The sequence below is a fragment of the Muscardinus avellanarius genome (genome assembly GCF_963383645.1).
Source record: "Muscardinus avellanarius genome assembly, chromosome: 12".
NCBI classification, from domain to species: domain Eukaryota; kingdom Metazoa; phylum Chordata; class Mammalia; order Rodentia; family Gliridae; genus Muscardinus; species Muscardinus avellanarius.
This window is the reverse complement of record NC_137798.1, coordinates 30,281,497-30,309,485: the sequence shown is the minus strand read 5'-3', so window position 1 is coordinate 30,309,485 and position 27,989 is coordinate 30,281,497. Positions and strand designations below refer to the sequence as shown.

The following is a 27,989-nucleotide window of genomic DNA, read 5'->3' as shown; positions in this document are numbered from 1 at the left end:
GAGTCATGGCAGCTCCCATGAAGGGCCAAGTGTGTGTGGTGACTGGTGCCTCCAGGGGCATTGGCCGTGGCATTGCCTTGCAGCTCTGCCAAGCAGGTGCTACGGTTTACATCACCGGCCGCCATCTGGACACTCTTCAGGCCACTGCTCGGGAGGTGAGTGACCCCCTGACAGAGTTTTTTAATTTACCACACCTCTGAACCTCTTATCCTCTTCCTCAGAAAACATGAATTCCAGGTTGAATAGATAAGCCCCATAAACAACTTCAAGTAAGATTGAGTTTGCCACTAAGTGAGTTTTATAAAAAAAAAATTTGTTTTTGCGGGTCTGGGGATAGAACCCAAGGGCATTCGACCTCCAAGCTACACCCCCTGCCCAATTTTTTTATTCTTTATTTTGAAACCGGGTCTCACTGAGTTGCAGAGGGCCTCACTCAGTAGCTGAAGCTGTCCACGAACCATGATCCTCCTATCTCAGCCTCCCGAATGCTGGGATTACAAGCATGCACCACCATGCCCGGCATGAGAAAATTGTATTAGAAAGCTGTAGGGGTTTTTGAATTGCAACTGGTGTTTTGGACCTTTGCCTTCCTCTTTTTTTCTTTTTCTTTTGTGGAACTGGGGATTGGCCCCAGGTTCAAGCTACAACCTCAGCCCAATTTTTTATTCTTTACTTTGAAACAGGGTCTTACTAAATTGCAGAGGGCCTCACTAAGTTGCTGAGACCAGCCAAAAACCTGTGATCTTACTGTCCCAGCCTCCCAAGTAATAGGAGGATTACAAGCATGCACCACCACACCTGGCCTGTCTTCCTCTATTTTAAGCAAGATTTTTTTCCCAGTACTAGAAATTGAACCCAGGGGCATTCCTACTTCTGAGCTACATCCCCAGCCATAATTTTTATTCTTTTATTTTGAAACAGGGGCTCACTAAGTTGCAGAGGGCCTCACTGAGTAGCTGAGGCTAGCCATGAACCTATGGTCCTCCTGTCTCAGCAAGACATTTTTGAACTGTAGATTTTCACCTGATTTCTCTACTGCATATCAGAAAAACAAATGTTGGGTCATGTATGACTTGCTAGGATCTGAGCCAACCACTGGAGTTACCAAGATTCTTAAAATATAACTTCTTATCTTAAAAGACAGAGTCCAATAGGAAGTCAGGTATGGAAACTAGCCATTTCAACATAATGTGAAGCCAGGCATGGTGGAGCCCACCTGCAATCCCAGTTCTTGGGGAGCTGAGATCCTTGGGAGGATCATAGGTTTGAGGACAGCCTCAGCAAGGAGTGAGGCTCTCATCAATCTTTATTTATTTATTTTTGGGTGGTACTGGGGGTGGAACCCAGAGGCTTTCTACCTCTGGGATATACTCCCAGACCTATTTTATATTTTATTTGGAAACAGGGTCTCACTAAGTTGCCGAGAGCCTCACTCAGTAGCTGAGGCTGGCTTCGAACCTGTGTGATCCTCCTGTCTCAGCCTCCCAAGTGCAGGGATTACAAGCGTGCGCCACCACACCCAATTTTTATTTTGAAACAGGGTCTCACTAGGTTGAGTTTCACTACTTGCTTAGACTGATCTTGAACCTGTTATCCTCCTGTCTCTGCCTCCCATGTACTGAGATTACAAGCATTCACCACCATACCCAGTTAAAAATAAAAAAATGTAAAAATAAAATACTGCTGGGGGTATAGCTCAGAGGTAGAGTGCCCCTGGATTCAATCCTTGGTAAAAATAATAATAATAATAATAATAATAATAATAATAATAATAATAAATTAATAAAATTAAGACCCGGGAATATAGCTCAGTGGTAGAGCACTTGCATAGCATATTTGAGGTCAGTACCACCAAAACAAATTTTGAGCTGAATCTTGAATCTTAAAAGGGAAGAATTAGATAAAGGAAGCTAGGAAAACATTCCAACAGACAGAGCTACATGAGCAGAGAAGAAAATGGTGAAAGAATGTGGACGTTCAGAGGTGATGCAGGGAGGAGTGGCAGGTGAGAAGCCAGAGAGGACAGTGGATCTTAGAAGACCCTGGTAGAGGGCTGCAGGTATAGCCCAGTGGTAGAGCGCTTGCCTAATTTGTGCAAGGCCCTGGATTTGATCCCCCAAAATGTAACAACAACAGAAAGACCCTGGAAAACTTAAGGCTTTGTTCCCTAAGAGATGATGACCCAGTTAGATTCCAAACAGACTTTTGTTTCAGAGAATTCCTCGTGACTGGATTCTTTTTTATTTTTATTTTTTTTTTTCAGGTTTGGGGATTTGACCTCCGAGCTACATCCCCTGCCCTATTTTTCATTCTTTATTTTGAAACAGGGTCTCACTAAGTTGCAGAGGCCCTCACTAAGTAGCTGAGGCTGTCTGCGAACCGCGATCCTCCGGTCTCAGCCTCCTGAATGCTGAGATTACAAGTGTGCGCCACCACACCAGCCCTAGTGACTGGATTCTGAAGCATTTTAAGGCCAAAGATTGGAAGTCAGGTGAGCAGTTAGAAGGCATCGCAGTAGTTCAGGCTTGGGAGTGACTGGGTGGGACCCAGTGCCAGGATCTGGAGCATAGGGAACCTGTAAAGTTGCGACGCAGGAAATGAGGCAAGCGGGCCAAGTGAAAAGCAAGAGGTGCTTTATTCTGCACTCCTGGGGTCAGTGAAGCGCGTGCCTAGGGTTGGCAGGTTGAAGCTTTTTATGGGGCTGTTTCTTGAGGGCAGGAGAGAGCCGGGAGTTGGGGGCTTTCTGGGCAGGTAGGTTGTTGTTTCTTTTCTTTTCTTTTTTCTTCCTTCTTTCTTTCTTTCTTTCTTCTTCTTCTTCTTTTTTTTTATTTTTTATTTTTTTGGTGGTACTGGGGTTCCTGGAAACCCTTCTACCTCTGGACTATACTCCCAGACCTATTTTATATTTTTATTTGGAAACAGGGTCTCCTAAGCCAGCGAGGCCGGCTTCAAACCTGCGCTATCCTCCTGTCTCCGCCTCCCAAGCCTGGGGATGACAAGCGTGCGCCACCACGCCCGGCTTGGTTGTTGTTTCTTAAGCAGTGGTCCATTTCAAAGTTCTTGGAACTCAGCGACACCTCTGCCAGGAATTGGGTGACATATGTGTTTGCGGTTGTCCGTATCGGCCAGGGCAGTTATAGGTCATTGTTGTTTAACTGCAGTTACAGGCATCAGCCAGCTGGAACTTTGAGGGATGGGGGGCTCCCAGTGTCCCTGCTCCGACCTAAAGGAACCGTTGTTGAATAAGGTACTCTTCTTCCTCTCAAGTTGAAGTATGGGGGCACATTTATAGAGGGTGAGGCAGGACAGGAAGTAGAAATAGTTCCTGCCTGATAGCTTTGATTTTTCAGTTACCAAGCAGGTACCTTGGTGGAGTGAGGGAAAGAGGGCTGGAATGGAGTAAGAGCGCCCAGTGAGTGGTAAAGGGTGAAGCGAAGGGCATGCGAGTTGGAAGTGACCAAGGATGAGGAGAAGGTTAGTCTGTTGTTTCTAGAAGTAGGCACCATGCCTTTCCTTCAACCCTCACCTTGCGGAGAGTGTAATAGCAAAAGTAAAAAGGAGGCAAACTGGAAAGAAAGGAGAAAAAAATATATAGTTTTAAAATTTAGAAGCCTGGTGTGGTGGCTCACGCTTGCAGGAGGCTGAGATGGGAGGATTGCGCTTCGCAGACAGCCTCAGCTACTTAGTGAAGTCCCTTGCAACTCATGAGACCCTGTTTCAAAATAAAGAATAAAAAAAAAAAATAGGGCCGGGGGTATAGCTCAGAGGTAGAATGCCCCCGGGTTCCATCCCCAGTACCGCAAAAAAAAAAGAAAGAAAGAAAGAAAAACTTTATTAGCTATACCCTGAAAGGTCTTGTAATCACAATGGCCCATCTGGCTTGTCCTTTTTTAGGCAATAGTGCTCAGTTGGCCCATACTTTTAAAATCATAATGGCCTATCTCCCTACCTGTGGCTTGTGGTAAACACAGGATCCTTCCCAAGTCTGACTTGGGTGGAGCCACGACCAGATAAGCTAACTGCAAGTTTCTGCTTCTGTAAACCTGCTTGCTTATTTTAGCATAATAGATGGATCACCACTTCGTGGTTTTTTTTTTCCCCCTTATAAACCCTAACCCCTGCGAGTCGGCATGCCTGCCCCTCCAGGCAGATTTCTAAACTGAGGGTACCACCGCTGGCCAACTAATAAAGCCTTCAATTGGCACATTCCCTTGGACTCTGGAGTATCTCATTTCTCCCTAAACCTTCTTACAAGAGTCCTTAGTAAATGTTTATAGAAAGCTGATAGCCCTGGAAGGCGGACTTGGCTATTCCTGAATCTCGGACGGTAGAGGGCAGTATTGCCCGCCACGTCGCCTCAGCGGCTGGCTTTGATTCCTCTCCTCACCTTGCTTCCTGTCTGCTTTTAGTGGTGTTATACTCAGAATGTTCAGCTCTCACTAATGTTCACTAATGTCTCACTAATGTGCAGCTAAGAATTCTCGTGGCCTCTTCCTCCAGGCGCAATCCCTCGGGGGCCAGTGTGTGCCTGTGGTGTGCGATTCAAGCCAGGAAAGCGAAGTGCGAAGCCTGTTTGAGCAGGTAGATCGGGAACAGCACGGGCGCCTGGATGTGCTGGTCAACAATGCCTACAGTGGAGTCCAGGTACCCTTTGAACTTGAGCTTCCTGCTCCTGACCTGCCCTCTGACCCGGAGGCCTTATCCCCATTCCCAGTCCCTTCTATGACCCAGTCCTTCATACTTTCCTACCTTCAACCATCTAATCAGTCACTCTCCCCGTGCCTTCTAGGCAATCCTGGACACCAGTAAGGCATTCTGGGAGGTCCGTGCCTCCATTTGGGATGATATCAACAATGTCGGACTCAGGTGTGTGCTCCCCTGCCCTGCTGCAGTGGCCTGGGTTCCCCTCCCTCAGTCAGGCTGCCTGAAGGCCCAGGCTTTTCCCTGTTGCCCTCTCCTTTTTCCTTTGACCGCGGCATCTCTTTCTTCTTGTCCCAGTTGTCCCTGGAGGCATTTCATGTAGGTGGGCCTGTATCTGAGATGGTCAGATTTTACCTTGTTTATATCTGTCATTTTCATCTGAACCATTCAAATGCAATTCTGCCCATTCAAATGCAAGGCCCAGAAGGGAGCCTCCTCCTCAGTGATGCATGTAGCACTCAGTCTATACATATATTTTTAAAGTGTATGAAAAGCCACGCATGACACACACCTGTAATCCTTGTACTTGGGAGACTGAAACAGGAGGATTACAGGTTCGAGAACAGTCTCAGCAAGTAGTGAGACTCTTATCAATGTTGCAAGACCCTGTTTTAAAATAATAAGCCGGGCGTGGTGACACACACGTTTGTAATCCCAGCATTCGGGAGGCTGAGGACCGGAGGTTCGCAGACAGCCTCAGCTACTTACTGAGGCCCTCTGCAACTCAGTGAGACCCGGATTCAAAATAAAGAATTTTTAAAAAATAGGGCAGAAGGTGTAGCTCGGAGGTCGAATGCCCCTGGGTTCCATCCCCAAACCCGCAAAAATTAAAATAAAATAAAAAATAAAATAGTGCCAGGGTATAGCTCGGAAGTAGAATGCCTCTGGGTTCAAACCCCAATGCCACAATAAATAAATAAATAAATAAATAAATAAATAAATAAATAAAGGAGAAATTATTCTATTTTAGATCAAAAGATTATTAGTAAAAAAAAAAAGAGTGGAGCTGGGCTTGATAAAGCACGCCTATAATTTCAGTACTTGGGAGGCTGAGACAGGAGGATCGCAGATTTGAGGAGAGCCTTAGCAAGTAGTGAGATTCTCATAAACTATTGAGACCGTGTTTCAAAATAAAAATTAAAAAATAAATAAGATTGCGGATGTAGCTCAGAGGTAGAATTCCCTGGGCTTAATCCCCAGTACTACACACACAAAAATAAATAAATAAATAAATAAATAAATAAATAAATAAATAAAAGAGTGAGCACCAGCCTTGCTCAGCCTCCACGACCTCCCACAAGCAAGTGCAGCCCAGGTCTGAGTTGGGACGGAGTCACAATAAAGATCTAGCACAGGAATCACCTGATGAAACAGCATTTAGAGCGTACCCAGTATCGCATGTACAGTTGTATCTCTGATGGACTGTTGGAAGAGTGTTACCTTCCCGGATAACTAAATTGCACTTGATATATATGACCTGTGAGGTTAATCAAATGATTACCTAGAAATTTGTGACTGGAGCATGTAATGATATTCATTCCTTCAGTTCTGGCACTCTGGTGGCACTCCCAAGGAAGCAGGATTAGAATGTAATCATGATTTCCAAAGTGAAGGAAAGTTTACGAGGATAGTGGGAGATGGTCAGCCCAGAGGCAAGAAAGCAAACTCAGAGCCAGGAACTGGCCAGTGCCCACATCCTCCAAGAGTGGTGCCTTCCACACCCTCATCTCTTGCTGGCCCGGGCTGTAAGCCAAGGCAGAGGTTCAAGGTAGAGACACAGACCCAGACCCTGGACACTGAGGAATTTCCAAGTAAAGGCCAGTAATGAGACTGTTGTTGACACGCTGGCCCCTCCTCTCTTCACCCCTCCACCTGTAAACTTAGTGCCTTTCTTCTTCATTACTTTGGGCTTGAAACTACAATTCTATGGGTTACCATTTGCAGGGCCCTGATTATTCCCCATGCAAAAGAAAATTTGTTCCGGTTACCAAGTATATGTGTATTACTAAAAATATTATGAGAAAAATGTAAAAGCCAGTATAAGTTTATTCCCCTTACTATTCTCCCTCCCCCTTGCCTGATAAATATTTATCATTAAGAGCCTGGCGTATGTTCTCTTTCAGACTTTTTACATAAATATCTCATTTATTTATATTCATATTCTCTCTCCCTCTTTCTCTCTCTTTCATCAGTACTAGGGATTGAACCAAGAACTGCACACATGCTAGGTAAGCACTCTTCCACTCAGCTACATCCCCAGGTTTTTTATTTTATGTTTTGCTACACAGTCTTGCCCAGGCTGGCCTCAAACTTCCCAATATTCCATTGGGAAGAGGTATGATAACTTATCTAATCCCATATTTATTGCAGCAGCAGAATTCTTGGATTAGAGAATATTTCATTGCCAGGTACAATGGTGCACACCTATAATCCTAGCTACTGGGGATAGAGGGCTAGGGCAGGAGGATCACAAGTTCAAAGCCATCCGAGTCGTCGTAATAAGACCCTGCCTCAAAATAAAAAATAAAAAGGGCCAGGAACATAGCTCAATGGTAGAGTACTTGCCTAGCATACTCAAGGGCCTGAGTTTAATCTAAAGTGCAGAAAGAAAAGGAAAAAAAGGGGGGGGGGGAGAACAAAAGAAAGAAAGAAAGAAAGAAAGAAAGAAAGAAAGAAAGAAAGAAAGAAAGAAAGATTATGTTAACTTTCCATCACTGTGACAAAATACCTTTAAAAAATCAACTTAGAAGAAGATGTATTTAGGCTCCCAGTTTCAGAGGTTCCAGCTCATGGCCAGCTGGCTCCCTTGTTTCCGGGCCTGTGGTAAGGCAGTATGCCAGGGCAGAAGGGTGTGGTGGGACAGAGCTACTCATTTCATGGCAACCAGGAAGCAGAGCAGGAATAAGGAAGCGCCTGGGACAAGATAAACCCTTCAAGGATACTCCCCCATGATCCACTTCCCCCAGCACCGCCCTCCCTCCCAACAGCGCCACCAGCTGGGGACCAAGAAAGCAATACCTGAGCCTTTGGGAGACATTCCAGATCTCAGCAAATAAGTACTTTATAAGGTTTAATAAGCATTAGAAAACTGTCCTCCAGAAAGACTGAAAGTACTAGGGATTAGGTCTAGGACCATTCTACCTCTGAGCTACACTCCCAGTCTTGTTTGTTTATTTTTTATTTTTTAGTACTGGGGGTTGAACTCAGGGGCAGTCTACCTCCAAGCTACACCCCTCAGCCCTTATATATTTTTGTTTTGAAACAGGGTCTCTCTAGGTTGCCGAGAGTCTTAAGTTGTCAAGACTGTCCTCAGACCCGTGGCCCTCCTGTCTCAGCCTCCTGAGTACTGGGATTACAGGTATATGCCACTGTGGCCAATGACTCCACCAGTTTTTAATTTCAAGATAAGGAAGTAGAATATTTGTTTCCCCACATCCTCAGCTATACTGTACAATAACAGGCTACTCAAGTAAGCTAGCTGTGCTACTCTGATAGGTAACGGTCTATAAGCGTGGTTGTTTTGGCAAGTTATAGGATCAAACCCACGGCCTTGCACATGCTGGGCAACTCTGCACCACTGTGCTGCATTCCCAACCCTTTCTTATTTTATTTTGAGACAGGTCTCACTGAGTTGCCCAGGCTAACCTCAAACTTGGGATTGTCCTATCTCAGCCTCCCAAGGACTAGAATGACAGACATGCACCACCATGTCTGAATTAACTCATCCTTCTTTAACTATTTACAATATTGGTCTTTTCTCCCTTTCTTTATTGTCTCTCTCTCTCTTTTTTTTTTTTTTTTTTTGGTACTGGGGATTGAACCTAGAGGCATTCTACCTCCAAGCTTCGCTCCCAGCCCAATTTTAATTCTTATTTGGTAACAGGGATTCATTAGGTTTCTGGAAACCTCCCTACGTAGCCAAGGCTGGCTTTGAACCTGCGATCCTCCTGTCTCAGCCTCCCAAGTACTGGGATTACAAGGGTGCACCACCACGCCCAGCTTGGCTCTTTATTCTTTTTTTTTTTTTTTCCCATTACTGGGGATTGACCCCGGAGGCATTCTACTTCTGAGATATCCAAGTCCCATTTTTTTATCCTTTATTTTGAAACAGGGTCTCACTAAGTTGTGGAGGGCCTCACAAAGTAGCGAGGCTGGCCACGAACCTGCAATCCTCCTGTCTCAGGCTCCCAAGTACTGGGATTACAAGCACGCACCACCATGCCCAGCTTGACTCTATTATTTTGTGAATTATCATTCATTATTTTTACATTAATTTTTTTTTTGGTACTAAGGATTGAACCTAAAGACTATTTTACCTCCAAGCTATGCCACCTCCTCCACCCCTGATTTTATTTCTTTATTTGGAAACAGGATCTCACTAGGTTTCTGAGCCTTGCTCCATTGCCGAGGCTCGCTTTATTTTTGTTTTAGTTTTTTGTGGTACTGGAGATGGAACCCAGGGGAGTTCTACCTCCCCCAATTTTTATTTATTTAGTTAGTTAGTTGTTTTGCAGTACTGGGGGTGGAACCCAGGGGCATTGGACCTTCAAGCTACAACCCCTGCCCTATATTTTATTCTTTGTTTTGAAACAAGGTCTCAATAAGTTGCAGAGGGCCTCACTAAGTAGCTGAGGCTGTGAACCCATCCTCCAGTCTCAGCCTCCTGAATGCTGGGATTACAAGCTTGTGCCACCATGCCCAGTTTATTCTTTATTTTGAAACAAATTCTCACTGAGTTGCAGAGGGCCTCACCAAGTAGCTGTGGCTGTCCTTAAACCTTGATTCTCTTGCACTGGGATTACAACATGGAATGTAAGAACACCCGGCCACATTGATCTACAAGAGATCTTTGTGGAACCTTTACATGCTTGTCAAATACTTTTCCTAATTTATCACTCAGTTTTTGCACTCAAACCTTTTTCTGTTCTCTGTATACAGAAATATAGATATATAGAGATTTGTAAGTGAGCACCTGTGTATATGTCTTACTGGCAAAAAGTCAAATCTATTGATTTTGCTTTTTAGTTTCTATCTTGTTGTGATGCTAAGAAAAACCTTCTCCACTTCAAGTTTACAAACATGTTTGGTTATATTTTCTTTTAGTATTTCTGTGTTATTATAGTGTGTGTGTGTGTTTGTGTGTGTTGCTGGAGATTGAACCCAGGGGCATTCTACCTCCAAGCTATACCCTCAGCCCAGGTTTTTATTCTTTATTTTGAAACAGGGTCTCACTAAATTGCAGAGGGCCTCACTAAGTAGCTGAGGCTGACCTCAAACCAGATCCTCCTGTCTCAGCCTCCAAAGTACTGGTATTACAAGCATGTGCCACCACACCTGCCTTATTCTTTTGTTGTTGTTGTTTTTACTGTGTATGTATGTGTGTGTGCTACTGGGGATGGAGCCCAGGGCCATTCAACCTCCAAGCTACACCCCAGGCCCTATTTTATTTTTATTTTGAAACAAGTTTTTGCTAGGTTGATGAGAGTCTCAATATTTGCTGAGGTTGTCCTTGAACCTGTGATCCTCCTCATAGCCTCCCAAGTACTGGGATTACAGCTTATGCCACCACACCCAACTACTATTTTTATTTATATTTAAATATTTGATTCTTTGGGGATTCCTTGGGTTTTTTTTTGTTTTGTTTTGTTTTGTTTTTATTTCGTCTTGTTTTTGTGGTACTGGGGGTGGAACCTGGGGGCATTCTACCTCTGAACTACACCTCCAACCCTATTTATTCTTTTATTTTGAAACAGGGTCTCACTAAGTTGCTGAGACTGGCAGTGAACCTGCAGTGCTCCTGTCTCAGACTCCCAAGTACTGGGATTACACGTGTGTGCCACCATACCTGGCTTTAGAATTAATTTTTTAATTTACTTTTTTTCCTCTGTTTGTGGTACTAAGGCCTGAACTCTGGGCCTCATCCACAGTAGGCAAGTGCTTTGCCACTGAGTTACACTCTCAGCCCCTTGGAATTCATTTTGAAATAAATAAGGTAGAGGATGGCACCTCCCCAACCCAAATAACTGGTCATTGGTCCCAAGTCCATTTACTGAATGATCCATCTTTCCCCATTGATTTGAAATATTCCCTTTATACTATGTTGCATTTTCATGTACACTTTGACCTAATTATTGACTGTTTCATTGACTTGTCTACTGTCATACTAGTATTGCATCATTTTTTAAAGATGCTTTTATTATATTGCAATTACCCATCATAGTGAGGCTCAATGTGATATATATATATTTATATATTTTTTTTTCAGTACTGGGGATGGAACCCGGGGGCATTCTACCTCCTATCTCCACCCCCAGCACTAGGATCTCACTGAGGTGCAAAGGGCCTCATTAAGTAGCTGAGACTGGCTGCGAACCACGATCCTCCTGTCTCAGCTTCTCGAATGCCGGGATGACACACGTGCGCCACCACTCCTAGCGTTGGTACACAGTATACGCACACGGTTCTTGGCGTATTTCCTTCCGCATCCCATCTCACCTCCCTTCTTCCTCCCTGTACATCTTAAATTGACAGTAATACCTTCATATATTGCCATAGTATTATTTGAACTGTTTCCTACTAGAGAGAAAGAGAGATACTGGGTATTGAATCCAGGGGCATCTACCTCTGAGCTGCACCTCCTGCCCTACTTTATTGTTATTTGGAAACAGGGTCTTGCTGAGTTGCTAAGGATCCTCAGTACTGGGACTGCAAGCACGTGCCACTGTGCTCGGCTGGCTGTACATTTTAACATGGGTGGTGGGAACAGGGAGAGCAAACCTACAAGACATTCTTTTTTGTAATGTTCCTAGCTGTCTTCTCATTGATCTTTCTTTTGTTAATTCCTCCAAAAAGTCTTATGAGATATAACTCAAATTGGCTAAATCTATGAAATATGTAGAGTAGATGTTTAATTCTTTGGACAATTTTATCTATACTTGTTCTTTTATAGTGTCAGTTTTCCCATATAGACGCCATAGAGTTCTTTAGTTTTTCCCTCTGAACCATTTTACATTTGTGGTTACCATTGTGACAGAACACTTTTCTTCTATTACAACTTCTAAAGATCACAATTTTTCATCTTACAGTGGTTAATTTGACCAGTTCTCTTCTCAGCAGCCACCCCTAGAGGGCACAGGAAGCAGCCAGGACCTGCGGCGCCCAGGCCAGCATTAACCCAGCAATTCATTCCCTTCCTTGCTCCACCTTCTAGAGGCCACTACTTGTGCTCAGTGTATGGGGCACGGATGATGGTACCAGCTGGCCGGGGACTCATCGTGGTCATCTCCTCCCCCGGGGGGCTGCGCTATATGTTCAACGTCCCCTATGGCGTAGGCAAAGCTGCGGTAAGGACCCAGTGTTGTAGGGGTTGGGGAGGTATAAGACGGAGATGGTACTTATATAGCTTGTGAGGTAAGTCTGGCTCCCACTGCCCCATCCATGGAGGGTCTCGTTCCTTGGGCTTCCCTCAGTCTAACAGAGTAGGCATCACACAGAGGAAGATGGGCAGCAGAGACCGCAGGGCTCCCGGGAAGGACAAGGGCCTGGGGCATCCCTATTGAAAGCAAAGGGAGCAGGGGAGGAAGGTGACTTGGCCAGGTACCCTGACTCTCATTCTGCCTTGCATCTCTCCACAGTGTGATAGACTGGCCGCTGACTGTGCCCACGAGCTGCGGAGCCATGGGGTCAGCTATGTGTCTCTGTGGCCAGGGATAGTACAGACAGAAACATTGAAGAACTTTATGGAAAAGGACTACCTTAAAAACCCCCAGTTTAAGCAGGTTGGTCAGGGGAGGGGTAGGGAAGTAGAGAATGCGGGGGAAACAGCCTCTCCATCCTCAGTTACAAAAACACCACTAATCACGTGTTTACTGGGGCAGGCACAGGGCTGAGTACTGTATATACAGATGTCTTTTAATCTTGTAAGGGAGATACAATATCCATTTTACAGACTAAACTGAAGCCCAGGAAGGTTAAGAAACTTGTTCTGGGGCTAGGAGTGTACCTCCACGATAGAGCATGTATTTAGTATGTGCAGGTCCTGGGTTCAATTCCCAGCACCAAAAAAGAAAGGAAAGGAAAGGGAGAAGAAAACTTGTTCTAGGTCACACACACAGCATAAGTGAGACACCTGGCTAGCTCCAAAACCCAAGCACTTGCCCTGGCACTCAGCTAAGGCAGTGTACCCTGGTGCTGGGGCACAGGGCTTGCCTGAACACAGGAGGATGTGGCTCTTGGTGCCTTTTAAGACACTGGCTCCTGCAGCTCCTACACAAGGTCTTTGGCCTCTCTTCCTCCTGGAAGAGAAGCTTAAAGGGGGGAAGATTTGGGCAGTGCTTTGGTTATTAACTCTCTTCTTCTTAACCCATTTTTCAGTACAAAGCAAATTTCTCATCGTCAGAAAGCCCAGAAATGAGTGGCAAATGTGTGGTGGCTTTGGCAACAGGTAAAGACATGAGGGGCAGCTGAAATTAAAAAGAGCATAGAGGACCTGCAGGGCAGTGGCAGCCTGTCTGGGTTGGGGAGGTGGTGAGAAATGGGCCCATCTTTTCTCTGGCTTCTGGAAGCTTAAGGGGTCAGGATCTCTGATTCGAGGTTTGCAGGTCTTAGGATCTGGCACCTGGGAGGATGGCCAAGAGCCCTCTTAGGAACGGAGAGAAACCATTCTCCAGGGTCTGCGCTGTCTTTCCGGGCTCAAACCTTGTCCCTCTCTACCACACCCGGGCCCCCCATCTCCACCTGTGTGTGCCCGTAGACCCCAACATCCTGAGCCTGAGTGGGAAGGTGCTGCCGTCCTGTGACCTTGCTCGACGCTATGGCCTTGTGGATGTGGACGGTAAGAGCTCCGTGCCAGCAGCCTGTCTCAACTGCCATTCCTTCTGTTTCCTGTTCACTGTTTCCCTCGGTTTCTTTAGAATTAGGGTGTTTGAGAGGTAGGAAATGAGGGTAAATTCTTCTTTCTCCATTTTGTCCTCAGGTCGCCACATCCCAGACTACTTTTCTATGGGCTCTGTTCTCTCGCGTGTCTCCAGCCTGGGCTGGCTGGCCTCCTACTTGCCTGGCTTCCTCCGCATGCCCAAGTGGATTATCACTCTCTACAGCAGCAAGTTTTAACCCTCCTGGCCTGACATCACAGCTCTGCCCCTCGCCCCCTTGGGCTGAGGTGTTTGGGCCGATCTCAGAGGAAGATAAAGGCCTTTCTGGCCTTTCTTGCCTGTGAGGTAAAGAGAGGCCTCTTTCGGGTGATGGTGATCAATTCTCTGTGCCCTGATAGGTCCTTCTCTGCGCCTTTGTTTTCCTTGTTTCTCCATTTTACTTTTTGCCTCAGTATCAATGAATGTTCTGAACTAATAAATGTCTTATTTCCCCTTCTGCGTGTTTGTGAGTGCCGACATTGTGCTTAACAAAGTAGTAAGTACTTGGGAGGAAGAGTCAAAGATGTCTAAGCATGTAGTTCTTGAGAGGCTCTGACTGTCTTAGGATAAGGACCCATTCCTGCTCTTCCCTGTAAGGCCTGTTCCCGTGCTCAGCTGTGGGCAGGGTCCCTCCACGACCAGAAGCATCCCGTCCACAGGAGTGGGGGCAGGCTCCACTTCAGCCAGCCACGCAAGTGTCCCACTAGGGCTAACCTTGGGCAATCTGGCTTCGCTGCTCAAACACATTCTTTCTTTGTACCTGGTCTCATGCCAGGGTAACATGGCAGCAGTTTCATACTGGCTCGGGTTCCTGGCCAGTGGATGTCGCCTCCTAGAATCTCTTCTTGGCCTGTACCTCCATGGCTCTCGCATGCTGGCAGCACTGAGACCAGGCGGCCTCACACGGCTGCTCCTCTCAGGCTTGCCTCTCTTCCTCCTCTGCATCTGCCATAGCCTCGGCCCCTGAGAGCACCCTCTAATCCAAGTCTGATCAGGTCTGTATTCTGCTTGAATCCTACTGCAGCAGACAGTGTTAGTGTCTGCCCAGCTCCCCCAGCTCCTTTTTTCCAGTTTTGTGCCTGATGGCCCTTCAGTGTGCTGTCATGGCTGACACCTGTGGCTCCTGGAGAAATGCCCTCAGCCTGCTGGGGCCTCTTTGTGCTGGTGGCAGCATAACTGAGCAGGCAGGGTGGCCCTGAAGGGCTCATGCAATCATTTCTGCAGAAAGCAATTCAGGTGGTACCATTTCAAAAGGAAGCTGAGAGTGGTCAGCACCGTCCGCTATTCCTCCGCCCCTCACCTGGATTCAGGCAGCGCCTTCTCCTCCAATTTCAGGAAATCAGAGATGCCAAGGAATCTGCCCTTGTTGAACTGGATCCAGAGATAAGGCCAGACAGGAGGGCACAGGCATCTCTCTCTTTTTTTTTTTTTTTTTTTTTTTTTTTTGTGGTACTGGGGTTTCTGGAAACCCTTCTACCTCCTGGCTACACTCCCTGATCTATTTTTATACTTTTTTTATTTGGAAACAGGGTCTCTTAAGCCAAGCCAGCACGACTGGCTTCGAACCTGCGCGATCCTCCTGTCTCCGTCTCCCAAGCACGGGGATTACAAGCGTTTGTCACGATGCCCGGCTTGGGTGCAGGCATCTCTGAACAAAGTGGAGGGGTGGGGAGGTGGGGGTGTCAAAATGAGGCCAACTGTGGAGCCTGTGCCCCAGGGTACCCCGTGAATATGCGCTCTGACCAACTGTCCTGTGCTCAGCAGGAAGGTGATGGACACAGGGCTGGACCGAGGGGCCTGGGGCTCCAGTTGAGGGGACAGGTCTCAGAGGAGGAGTTTCCTTGCACTGTTGAAGGCCTCTTTGGGCCTGTGGTGGGAGGGGAGGTCCCCATCAGGCAAGGGAAGTGGTGGGGTGAGGGGAGTGAGGGTGGGCAGGGACCCAGGAGCCCAGTTGACGAATCAAGGCAGGTGGCTGAGCCTAGAGCTGTCCTTTTTCCTCTTCCTTGTCCTGCTCCTCCCTATCCTCAGCTCCTAGAAGGCCTGATGTCCCTGAGGAGAACTCTCACTGTGACCCAGAGGTCACTGCCACACCCCTCCCTGCCCCCTCTGGGCCCTGGTCCTCCCCACCAGGCTGGTCCATCCCACACACCCTCCCTGGGCCCTCAGACTCGACTCTCCCCTGCCCTTCCCACTGGCCCTCCACTGGGATCCTCTAACCTTCCAGCTCTTCAGCCGGTGTCCTCTCCAGTGTCCCGCCCTCACAGGGAGGGGTGGGCACACACAGGCAAGCCTGTGAGACGGAGGTCCAGCTCCCCAAGTGCTCAGTCCTCATCCTGAAACAATTAGACAACCAACCGTGGTGAGACCCAGAGGCCAGCGGGAGGGGCCACTGCCGCCAGGCTCCTCCCTAGACCAAGGAAGGCAGCCTGTCCCTGTCAGGTCTCACAACACTCCTCCCTGCCTTTCTTCACCAAGCCTACCTCTGCCTCAGTTTCTGCCTCCAGACAGCGAAGGCATTCTTGCCTGTCTCAGTGTCTTCTGATTCCCTGCCTCACTTAGCCCCCCAACACACACCCGTGGGCACCCCCACCCGGGGGTCATCACCGGAGCATTGTGTTGAGCTGCAGAGGAGGCAGGATTCGCTCAGGACCGAGCAGGAGCTAAGGAGGGGCTCGGCTGGATCTTCTGCCAGGTGGTATCAAAGATGAACACAGCAGGATATTAGTTTTGAAGCAATGAAAACAGATTTTGTTTAGTAACAACTGATAGTAGGGGGAAGAGTTGAGTTGAGCCCCATTCTAATTTGTGCAGAGGTGGCTTGGGTGTTTCAAAAGAAAAATAGAGTGAGAGTGATAAGACCAGCCATGTTTGTTAGGTGGTGGTTATCTAAGGATGCTCTTTCCACAGAGCCTGGGAGGCAGGCCCTTTCCTTCTTTTTTGGGGGGGAGGGTGAACTCAACTCTTTTTATTTTTTTATTTTGAAACAGTTCTCCCTAAGTTACTGCAGTTTATTCTGAAACAGGTCTCGCTCAGTTGCTGAAGCTGGTCCTGAAACTGTGATCCTCTTGTCTCAGCCTCCCAAGTACTGAGATTACCAGCATATACTATGACACCTGGCTTGTGTTAGTCAGCTTCAGGTCTCTGTGATTAAACAACAACTGACAAGAACAACTTAAGCTTGGTGTGATGGCACATGCTTGTAATCCCAGTACTTGGGAGGCTGAGACAGGAGGTCACAGGTTCGCAGCCAGCCTCAACTACTTAGTGAGGCCCTCAGCAACTTTATGAGACTGGGTTTCAAAATAAAGAATAAACCGGGCGTAGTGGCACACGCTTGTAATCCCACGCTTGGGAGGCAGAGACAGGAGGATCAAGTAGATTCGAAGCCAGCCTCGCTGGCTTAGGAGACCCTGTTTCCAAATTTTAAAAATATATAAAAAAAAATAGGTCTGGGAGTGTACCCCGGAGGTAGGAGGGTTTCCAGGAACCCCAGTACCACCAAAAAATTAATTAATTAATTAAAGAATAAAAAGAACATCTTAGAGGAGGAAAGATGTATCTTGGGTCACAGTTCCAGAGGATCAGTCCATGGTCATCTGCCTCTAAGGCAGAAACATGGTGGAAGGGCAGGCAGAGGAAAGCTGCTCAGCTCACAGAGCCAGGGAACAGTGTGGGGAAGGGGCCAGGGATAAGTTATAATCCCCAAGAGGACCCCCTCCCAGTGCATCCAGCCACCGATGGCCCAGTCCACTGATGAGGGCAGAGCCCTCGTGGTCCAGTCACTTCCCAAAAGCCCACATCCAGACACAGGAGGCTTGAGGACAGTCCAGACCCAAACTAGAACTATAAGCTCTGCAGGGTAAATGGTGTAAGAAGAGGGGTGAGGGGTCTATGATCAGGTGCAGCCGGTACACAAAGAGAACTTTCCTAGAAGCACTGAGCTTCATTCCTTTGTACACGGGGGTCAGACCTAGAGCTTCATGTGTGCTAGGCAAGCACTCTACCACAGAGCTGCATCTCCAGCCCAGCACTTAGGTTTCTCAAGCAGGCACTTGGGATGAGGATGGGGGCTGGTCTTCCTAGGGACATGGTCGTATGCTGCTAGAAGCCATGCTGGAGTTAGGTGAAGTCTTAATGCAGGGATTTGGACAGAGCTGTCTTGTGCTGAGAGGTCTGCCGTTCTCAGTGGGATGCTGCTATGCACCACCCGCTGCCCCAAAGTGCCAGAGGACTCTGCAGGGGTCAGCTGTGGCGGGTGAAGAGTCTTCCCAAGCCAGGACCCAGGTACAGGCTCAGCTTGCAGCTGGGTCTAGGGATCACAGGCCAGCCTGAACTAGAATGCCAGGGCTGGAGAGGCACTGGTATTGGAGAGTCAGGAGAAGACCATTCCTCAGGCCCTTGGATACCGCGGAGCCTGTGAGGATGCTGAAGGGGGCAGATGGAGAAAGTGAAGGGTGGCTTTGTGCAATCTCTGTTAGCAAGTAACGACACATATACTCCTATCTGGTGAGGAGGTCTTGGCTCCCCGCCTCTCCACTTGGTGAGACAGTTCCAGAAGAAACAAAGCCAGAACAAACATCCTGCCAGGCGCAGTGGTGCATGCTTGTAATCCCAGTACTGGGGAGGCTGAGACAGGAGGATTGCAGGTTCTCGGCCAGCCTCAGCTACCTAGTGAGGTCTCTGCAATTCAGTTAGACCCTGTTTCAAAATGAAAAATCCCCAGTAACACACACACACACACACACACACACACACACACACACACACACACACGGATTCCTAGAGGAGCTTGTGCAAGAGGCGCTCAGTTGCCTTGGCCGTGGCCTTTCACTCTCTCCCTTTAACAGAGCAGAGCGGTCAGACTCAAGGTACTGTAGGAGCTGAGAGAATTTCTTGAGTACCTGCAGTGACTAAAACACCCTGCCTAGATCTTCCTTCATCTTTCCATCTGACCCAGGAAGTAAATATCCTCTTACAGCTGAGGAAACTGAGGCTCAGAAAAGCCGGTAACTCATCCAAGACTGCACGTCTTTACAGCAAGGGTGTGGACTCAACCAGACCTGTAGAACTCTGGAGGACTCACTCTCTCCCCTGCATCAGGCTGGCTCTGCTGCTTTTTTTTTTTTCCATTGAACTCAGAATCATTCTATCTCTGAGCTACACTCCCAACTATACCCCCAGCCCTATATTTTTATTTTTTGATATTTATTTATTTATTTATTTATTTATTTTTTATTTTGTGGTACTGGGGATGGAATCCAGGGACATTCTACCTCCGAGCTACACCCTCAACCCTATTTTTTATTCTTTATTTTGAAACAGGGTCTCACTGAGTTGCAAAGGGCCTCACTAAGTAGCTGAGGCTGTTCGTAAACCACGATCCTCCTGTCTCAGCCTCCCAAATGCTGTGATTACAAATGTATACCACCACACCCGGCTTTATTCTTTATTTATTTATTATTATTTATTTTTTGTGGTACTGGGGTTCCTGGAAGCCCTTCTACCTCCGGGCTACACTCCCAGACCTATTTTTACATTTTTATTTGGAAACAGGGTCTCCTAAGCCAGCACGCGTGGCTGGCTTCAAACTTGCGCGATCCTCCTGTCTCTGCCTCCCAAGTGCGGGGATTACAAGCGTGCGACACCACGCCCGGCTCTATTCTTTATTTTAAACAGGGCCTTACTAAGTAGCTGTGGCTGGCTGCGAACCTGAGACCCTCTTGTTTTAGTCTCCCAAGTACTGGGATTGTAAACGTGCGCCACCACGCCTGCCTCTTTTATTTTTTATTTTAAATCAGCATCTCACTAAATTGCTGAGATGGCCTCAAGCCTGCAATCCTCCTGTCTCCGACTCCCAAGTATTAGGATTACAGGTTTGCACCATCACATCTGGTTCAGGCTTTGATTCGTGTTTGGTTGTAGCTTTGGAGGGCCATTTATTTATTTATTTATTTATTTTGCAGAATAGGTTTTGGGGATGGGCAGAACAGTGAAAACATTTCAAAGTTTACTCAGCCTGAGGATTTCCTGGCCAAAGTCAGTCTTGCTCATCCCTGCATTCAGCCATACTTTCTTTCCTCTGCTTCTTTGCGTGAGCTATTCCCATCTCTGCAGTACCACTCATTCCCCCTCCCCAGACCCTGCCCACTTCTGCCTGCCAGAATTCATCTCACCAGGTCCAGACAAAACTTCCAGAAGCTTCTTCCTCCGGGCGTCTTCTTCCCTCTTGAAGCCCTTTGGGAAATTTCTTCCCATGACATTCCCTTGGACCTTAGCTAGTGTTGGAGTTCTTCTTTTCCTAGCTAAGGGTAAGAACCCCCACCTGGACCAGAGCCTGGTCTTGGATCCTTTTCCTTCTCCACTGTTGCCATGTTCCCTCACACAGAACTTTTGACCCCTGTGGCACAGGACTGAATGGTGCCAGGCCACCCAGAGAGTGGCTAAGCGTGCGGGCCCAGGGCCCCCCCTGGTGAGGGTCTACCCTTCCCTCCTTGGGGAGGGGGTGGCAGCCTGTGGCAGTGTCTGTGCCCGGGACTGACCCTCTGAGGAGCCACTGCCTCCTATTATCCATCGTTCCTTGGTCTGGACCCTGCACACCACACTGGGCCTTAGTGTCCTACTCAGGGGCATGGGGTTTAGGACAGAATTTCCTAATGGGAGTCAGGTATGGTAGCGCACGCTTGTAATCCCAATACTTGGGAGGCTCAAACAGGAAGCAGGTTCACTAAGTCCATAACTTAGTGAGATCCTCTTTCTTCCTTTCTTTCTTTCTTTCTTTCTTTCTTTTTTCTTTCTTTCTTTCTCTGTGTGTTTAATACTAGGGAATGAAAATAAGGGGCTTTCTACCTCCAGGTAACACTCCCAATCCTATTTTATATTTTATTTGGAAACAGGGTCTCACTAAGTTGCTGAGAACCTCACTAAATACCTGAGGCTCACTCCGAACCTGCGTGATCCTCCTGTCTCAGCCTCCTAAGTACTGGGATTACAAGTGTGAACAGCTGAGACGCTGTTTCAAAATAGAAGAATAAAGAGCTGGGCATGGTGGCGCACACTTGTAATCCCAGCATTCAGGAGGCTGAGACAGGAAGATCGCGGTTCACAGACAGCCTCAACTACTTAGTGAGGGCCTCTGCAACTTAGTGAGACTCTGTTTCAAAATAAAAAATAAGCCGGGCGTGGTGGCGCACGCTTGTAATCTTCGCGCTTGGGAGGCAGAGACAGGAGAATCACACAGGTTCTAAGCCAGCCTCGCTGGCTTAAGAGACCCTGTTTCCAAATAAAAATATAAAATAGGTCCAGGAACCCCAGTACCACCAATAATTAATTAATTAATTAATTAATAAAAAAACAGGGCAGGGGGTATAGCTTGGAAGTTGAATGCCCCTGGTTCCATCCCCAGACCCACAAGAAGAAGAAGGAGGAGGAGGAGGAGGAGGAGGAGGAGGAGGAGGAGGAGGAGACGAAGAAGAAGAAGAAGAAGAAGAAGAAGAAGAAGAAGAAGAAGAAGAAGAAGAAGAAGAAGAAGAAGAAGAAGAAGAAGTAGAAGAAGAAGAAGAAAATAGGGTTGGGGGTGTAGCTCAGAGGTAGAATACCCCTGGGTTCCATCCTCAGTACCACAAAAAAAAAAAAAAAAGAATCTCCCAATGGAGCTGTTAGCTGTAGGAACCATGGGTGCCCTTGAGCAAGTCCAGACCCTTCCTGTCCTCCACCCCAGCATCAGGAGCGGAGCTCAAGCCTGAATCACGACTGGGTCCACAGGGACGCAGCGTGACTCCTGTCAGCAATTCCAGGCATTCTCTTTCTTTACATGAATACTGAGCTTCTGCACCACTCCCTGTCCACTCCCTCCCGGTGCCCCAAGGCCTGGCAGTGAGGACCGGCGCGTGCCCACCCCTGACTGACTCACCTGGCCTGCTCCCTGCCCCACCTCCTACTCATAATCCCTCATCCCAGCCCAGTGGGGCTCAGCCTGGCCGGCACTTGCTGTGACCTCCGTGTCTCATCATTCATTCTTTCTTTCCCAGCCCCCACCCCCCAGGGCTGTCTCAATACACAGTTTACATCTCCTCAGGGCGCTTATGATTCCCTGAAATCACCTGTCTGCGTATTTGCTCCTATGGGGTCTGCCTCCCAGCTAGAATATAAACTCTGTGAGAGCAGGGCTTGTCTGTCTTGGTTGCTGCTGTCTACCAAGCTGCACTGGTGCCTAGCCTTGGCCAGTTGATGATTAACTGTCTGAATTACATAAATGTTTGGGGAGCGGCCACCATGGTGCAGGCACCTTGCCAGATGAAGGGAAACCCAGTCAAATGAGTCTCCTTGGGTAGTCCACAGCAGAAATGAAAGTGGAGTTGCTGCACCCCACGTGATGAGCACCATAGGACCCTGGTGGGCTAACAGGCCAGAGGAGGTGTGTGACGAGCCCCAGCTCCGGACTCTCCCCCAGATAGGGCTGCTCCCCCGTTAAATACTCACCCAGCACCACACACCTCTCTGTGATCATATTTGCTAACATGATTATTTCCACCATTCAGAAATTTCTATTGCTGTAGGGGGTAAGCTCCATGAGCAGGGGCATTGCCTAGCATGGGTCCGGCACAGGAGCGCTCAGCCACCACTGTAGCAGTGAATGGAACGAGGAAGGGAGAAAGGCTGCGTCCTCCCCCATGGAGGCAGCTCCTCTGTCCTGGGGCAGGTCCTCATACTCTGTGCTCGTCTGCCAGCCAGAGCACCTCATTCTTCCCCGAGGCCCCCAGAGTCCCACCTTGTTCAATGGCTTCTGTTTCTCTGCTGGCATAGAACTTCAGAGCTTCTGCCTCCTGGCGCTAACGTTGTGTACACCCTACACTGAATGTGCTCGTGCCCCTGAACTTGTGCGGTGGCCCTGCTACGCCTCTCCCAGGCGGCAGGCTTTGTGGCCACATTCCCAGCTCCACCAGTGTCCCGGGCCAATGCGTCTTCACCAACCACGATGCAGAGCTGGCTCCCATAACAGAGGCCTCCGTTCTGGCCTGAGAAGTTTTTCCAGCTTTTCAGCCCCGTTTCTTCATTGCTTTTCCTTCATTTCTTTCTCCAGAGATGCCAACCTGAGTCAGTACCCACCACACCCTGGGGAAAACAGAGTGCCCCACTGAGGGGACTTTCCTTTTGGGGCCCTCCTGGTTTTGGGCCCAGCCCTGGGGCCCTTCCCTCCCCTCTCACTGGGTCAGCCTGTTTCTTCCCTTTCCCGGTCAGGAAGTACGCTACAGACACATTACTATAGCACCACTGGCCAGTGACAAGTTTTCTCAGCCTGACTCAGCAGGAACTAGAATGCAGGGAATACTCAGACCGAGGGCCAGAGGAACCCCAGGCCTCTCGGGGTGCAGTCAGTATGGAGGATCTTCTTGGGCTCTAAGTCACTCAAGTCCCCTGGTCCATCCCAGGGGTCAGAACCTGCAGAACATCTAGGTAGGGAGGCTCTGAATGTCCTCTTCGCCATTCTCACAAAGTGGTCGCCTGACTCTCGCCATGGTGAGTTCACCATCACTTATTAAGAACCATTCTATCATTGGGCAGATTTAATTATTAGAAAGTCCTTCATATGAGTATACATCCACTTCCTGGTCCTTGTTCTTTTCTCTCAAGATATAAAGAACCAGTGTAGTTTCTGACTGAGGAGTTTGAAGACCATTAACGCCTGACCCTTGAGTCATTTCTCCCCGTGCAGCACCTCCCTGTGGTCATGGGCTCTCCTCACCATCCTGATTTCCCTCTGTGCTCTATAATTTATACCTCTCAGAATGGTCCATACACTCCCAATGAATCTATCACAGTGTCTGCAGCCTATGAGCCCCATCGTCCTGGTAGCCAGGTGTGGTGGTACATGTCTGTAATTCTAGTACTTGGGGGGCTGAGACAGGAGGATCACAGGTTCATGACTAGCCTCAGCAACATTTGCAATTTTTTTTTTTGTGGGTCTGGGGGTGGAACCCAGGGGCATTTGACCTCCGAGCTACACCCCCTGCCCTATTTTTTATTCTTTATTTTGAAACCGGGTCTCACTGAGTTGCGGAGGGCCTCACTAAGTAGCTGAGGCTGTCCCCGAACCGCGATCCTCTGGTCTCAGCCTCCCGAATGCTGGGATTACAAGCGTGCGCCACCACGCCCGGCTTAACATTTGCAATTTAGAAAGACCTGTTTCTGAGGGTGTAGCTCAGAGGTAGAATGTCCCTGGGTTCTATTCCCAGTACCACCAAAAAAAAAAAAAAAAAAAAAAAAAAAAAAAAAAAAAAACTAGTGCAGCTCCAAGTAATGTTAGTGCTTTGGGCAAACAAAGTACAGAGCCAGCACCCCCCCCCCTCTCTCTCCCTCCCTCCCTCTCTTTGCAGTACTGGAGATGGAACTCAGGGGCATTGTACCTCTGAGCTACACCCCCCCCGCCCTATTTTTTATTCTTTATTTCAAAAACAGGGCCTCACTGAGCTGGGCGTGGTGGCACACACTTGTAATCCCCGCGCTTGGGAGGCTGAGACAGGAGGATCGCACAGGTTCGAAGCCAGCCTCAGCTACTTAGTGAGGCTCTCAGCAACTTAGTGAGACCCTGTTTCCAAATAAAATAGAAAATAGGTCTGGGAGTATAGCCAGAAGGTAGAAAGCCTCTGGGTTCCACCCCCAGTACCACCAAAAAAAAAAAAAAAAAAAAAAAAAACCACAGGGCCTCACTGAGTTGCAAAGGGCCTCACTAAGTAGCTGGGGCTGGCCGTGAACCTGGATCCTCCTGTCTCAGCCTCCCGAATGCTGGGATTCAGGGTCTACTCTGACCAACCCTGTGGAACCAGAATCTCTTTCTCTTTACACACTGGTGTTATTCTACCTCTTACACACTTGCTCTTGCACATACGATCTTTTAAGATCCAAAGAACCCGAGTCTATCCCCATCCAATACCTTCTAGTCAAATCTGTCCAGATTCCATCATCCTATTTTCCTCCCAACTATCTATTGACCATCTTCAATTATGAGAATGGCACCTATGTCCTCATCCAACATGTCACTGAAAAAAATATGCCACCACTAGGGAGCTCCCTCCAGGTGGCAGAGACACATTAATTCATATTGCTTCGGGATGAACATCCTGCCAGCTATAAATATGCTATCACCCACCCACAGTTCATCTTGTTGCTAAACACATCCCAATAAAAACGATGGGTACCAGAGCACTGAGATCATCATCCACGCGGCGTGACTTGACATCGGGGAGCACCTTTGGGCTGCCGAGGATTCCTCCAGCCCTCCCTCTGACGTTCTGTTCTGTGGTGCTCAATGTTACAGCGCAAGAATCAGGAAGCTAGGGGGCAGAGGAGGACCTCTGGTGCAAGAGATAAGAGCTGGGCACTTCCCTCCCCTGTGTCACCGGGACTCTTCAACTCCGCCCTCATCGCTGTGTGCCAAGTGCCCTGCTCAGATTCTCTCCCCTCCCAATGTACTCTCCTCCCCTCCTCCCCCCACCTTTTTTTTTTTTTTTTTTTTGCAGTGGTGGGGCTTTTTACCACTGATCTACAGTCCTCTTTATTTTTTATTCTGAGACAGGGTCTCACTAAATTACCCAGGCTGACCTTAAATTTGTAATCCGAACTGGGCGTGGTGGCTCATGCTTGTAATCCCAGCACTTGGGAGGCTGAGACAGGAGGATCCGGGTTTGCGGACAGTCTGAGCTATTTAGTAAGGCCCTTTGAAAACTCAGTGAGATCCTGTTTAAAAATAAAAAATAAAAAATAGGGCTGGAGGTGTAGCTTGGAGGTAGAATGCCCCTGAGTAATATCCCCAGTACTGCAAAAAAAAAAAAAAAAAAAACAAAACTTGCAATCCTCCTGCCTCAGCCTCCTGAGTAAGACTGGAATTACAGGTGTGCACTACCACACCCAGCAGATAGTCCCCTTTCTCGTCTCCTTTAGTGTGACTTGCACTGCGCCTCAGACTTCCCAACACTTGATTTCCCCTAAGTCCCCAGGGCGCCCCTCACCCACTCGTCTAAACATCATCACCTAAGCCGGGCGTGGTGGCGCACGCTTGTAATCCCAGCATTCAGGAGGCTGAGACCTGGAGGATCGCGGTTCGCAGACGGCCCCAGCTACTTAGTGAGGCCCTCTGCAACTCAGTGAGACCCGGTTTCAAAATAAAGAATAAAAAAATAGGGCAGGGGTGTAGCTTGGAGGTCAAATGCCCCTGGAGTCCATCCCCAGACCCGCAAAACAAACAAACAAACATCATCACCTGAAACCAGCTGAGCAGCATCCGGGAGTGAGTTCCCTTCCTTTGCTGGCTCCTGCCCCGGGTGGGTGGCCAGGGAGTGGAGTGGGGGCCCCCACATATCCACCCCATCTTCCCTGAAGCCTCCAGCGCTTCTTCCCACACCCGCTGCATGACCAGCAGTGTGCGTGCTGGGCTGGAAAGAATGTGAGTGAGGACTGGGATGTAGCTCAGCGGAAAAGCGCTGGCCTGGGGTAGACCCCCAGTACAAAAAAGAAAATGTGAGCGAGACTGTCTCTGGACTTGGACAGCCTGGGCTCCATCACCTCTGAGCACATGGCCTTGGCAGAGTCTCAGTTTCTTGTCATAATGGCTGTGCAGCAGCTGGTCATTATTAGTTCGCTTTAATAATGGCTTTGAGAACACAGAAACTTCATTGTTCATTTCTCCCTTTGCCCCCGTCCCCGCTCCCCACCCCACACCCTGCGGCCTGCCCTGGCCACGATTCTGCCAAAGCCTGTTCGTGTGCCTCTTCTCAGAGTCCCCATCCCTCGCGGGGGTAATCACTACCTGCGCACCCTGACACCACGCTGACCTCCACACCCACGCTCGCCTCTTCCCTCTCACTCTGACCTCTCAGCCTCTCTCAGGCAAGTATTTCTTGCTGCCGCAGGACATCTCCACATCAAGCCAAACATAATCAAGGAATGCCTTTCTCTTCTTACACACCCCTCCCTCCCCTACCACATTCTACCTCTGAGCTATACCCCAGCCCCTTTAATTTTTATTTTTTGAGGTATTGGGGATTGAACCCAGGGGCATTCTATTTCTGAGCTACACCTGCAGCCCTATATTTTTCTTTTTCTTTTTTGAAACAGAGTCTCACTAAATTGCAGAGGGGCTTGCTGAGGCTGGCTGTAGAAACTGCAATTCTCTTGTCTCAGCCTCCCAAGTACTGAAATTAGTGTGCGCTGCCACACCTAGCTTTTTTTAACTTTAATTTTTTTATTTTTTTTATTTTTATTGGTGCATTATATTCATACATCATATTGTGGTAAAAAATTAATTTTAATTTTGAAACAGGGTCTCACTAAGTTGCTGAGGCTGGTCTCCAACCTGCAATTATCCTGCGTCAGCCACCCAAGTACTGGAATTACAGGTGTGCCCCACCATGCTCCACCCCCCCACACACACACCACATTCTAAGACCTCTGTGGAAACCGCAAATTCTCCAATCTCTGCTTTACAACCTGCCAGTCAAACTCAGAATTGCCTTCAGCCCTGAATTTCAGTCCCGCCTGCTGCCCAGTCCTGCCTGTTATTCTTTAAAATTAGTCCTTTTTGCAGCCAGGCGTGGTGGCACACACTTGTAATCCCAGTACTTGGGAGGCTGAGACAGGAGGATCACAGGTTTGCAGCCAGCCTCAGCTACTTAGTGAGGCTCTCCACAACTTAGTGAAACCCTGTTTCAAAAGTAAAGAATAAATTTACTTTTTTTTTTTTTTTTTTTTGGTGGTACTGGGGTTCCTGGAAGCCCTTCTACGGGCTACACTCCCAGACCTATTTTATATATTTTTTAAATTTGGAAACAGGGTCTCTTAAGCCAGCGCGGCTGGCTCCGAACCAGCGTGATCCTCCTATCTCCGCCTCCCAAGCACAGGTATTACAAGTGTGCGCCACCACGCCCGGCAATAAATTTAAAAAATAGACTTAGGGTGTAAGTTGGCGTTAGAATGTCCTTGGGTTCAAGCTCAGTACCACAAAAAAAATAACTAGAATAGTCCTTCCTCCCCACCCTCAATGCATGCTCTCCTCTCAAGGCCACAGAACAAGGACCCAGATTTCAGGTTCTGTCTAAATATCCCTGAGAAGACATTTACAACCCCTTCCACTCTTGTACGTCCAGTTCCCCACTGACCCCTACCCACCCTGTGGTTGGGAGAATTTTTAAAAGGGAATATCAGAGGTATATGCCTATGATTTGGACATGTTTTGTGTATACAAATGTTATTCTTTTTAAAAATTTTATTGGTACGTTGTAGCCATACATCTTAATGCAGTGCAAAATGGTAGAGCACACATGCACACATCACTCATTCAGCCCTTCCCCAGTTCCCACCCCACTCCCCCCCCTCCGCCCTCCT

The 27,989-nt window shown here is 48.0% G+C and overlaps 1 protein-coding gene across 1 annotated transcript; it reads left to right on the top strand.

The window, feature by feature from the left end:
• Positions 1-5: 5 nt before the first annotated feature.
• Positions 6-13,812, top strand: DHRS1 (dehydrogenase/reductase 1; the record flags this gene model as incomplete). The annotated part of the gene is made up of 8 exons (XM_080707997.1): positions 6-155; positions 4,501-4,644; positions 4,790-4,866; positions 11,912-12,044; positions 12,336-12,479; positions 13,075-13,144; positions 13,454-13,534; positions 13,676-13,812. 8 exons carry the CDS (start codon positions 6-8, stop codon positions 13,810-13,812), a joined length of 936 nt encoding a protein of 311 aa, XP_080564123.1.
• Positions 13,813-27,989: the final 14,177 nt, after the last annotated feature.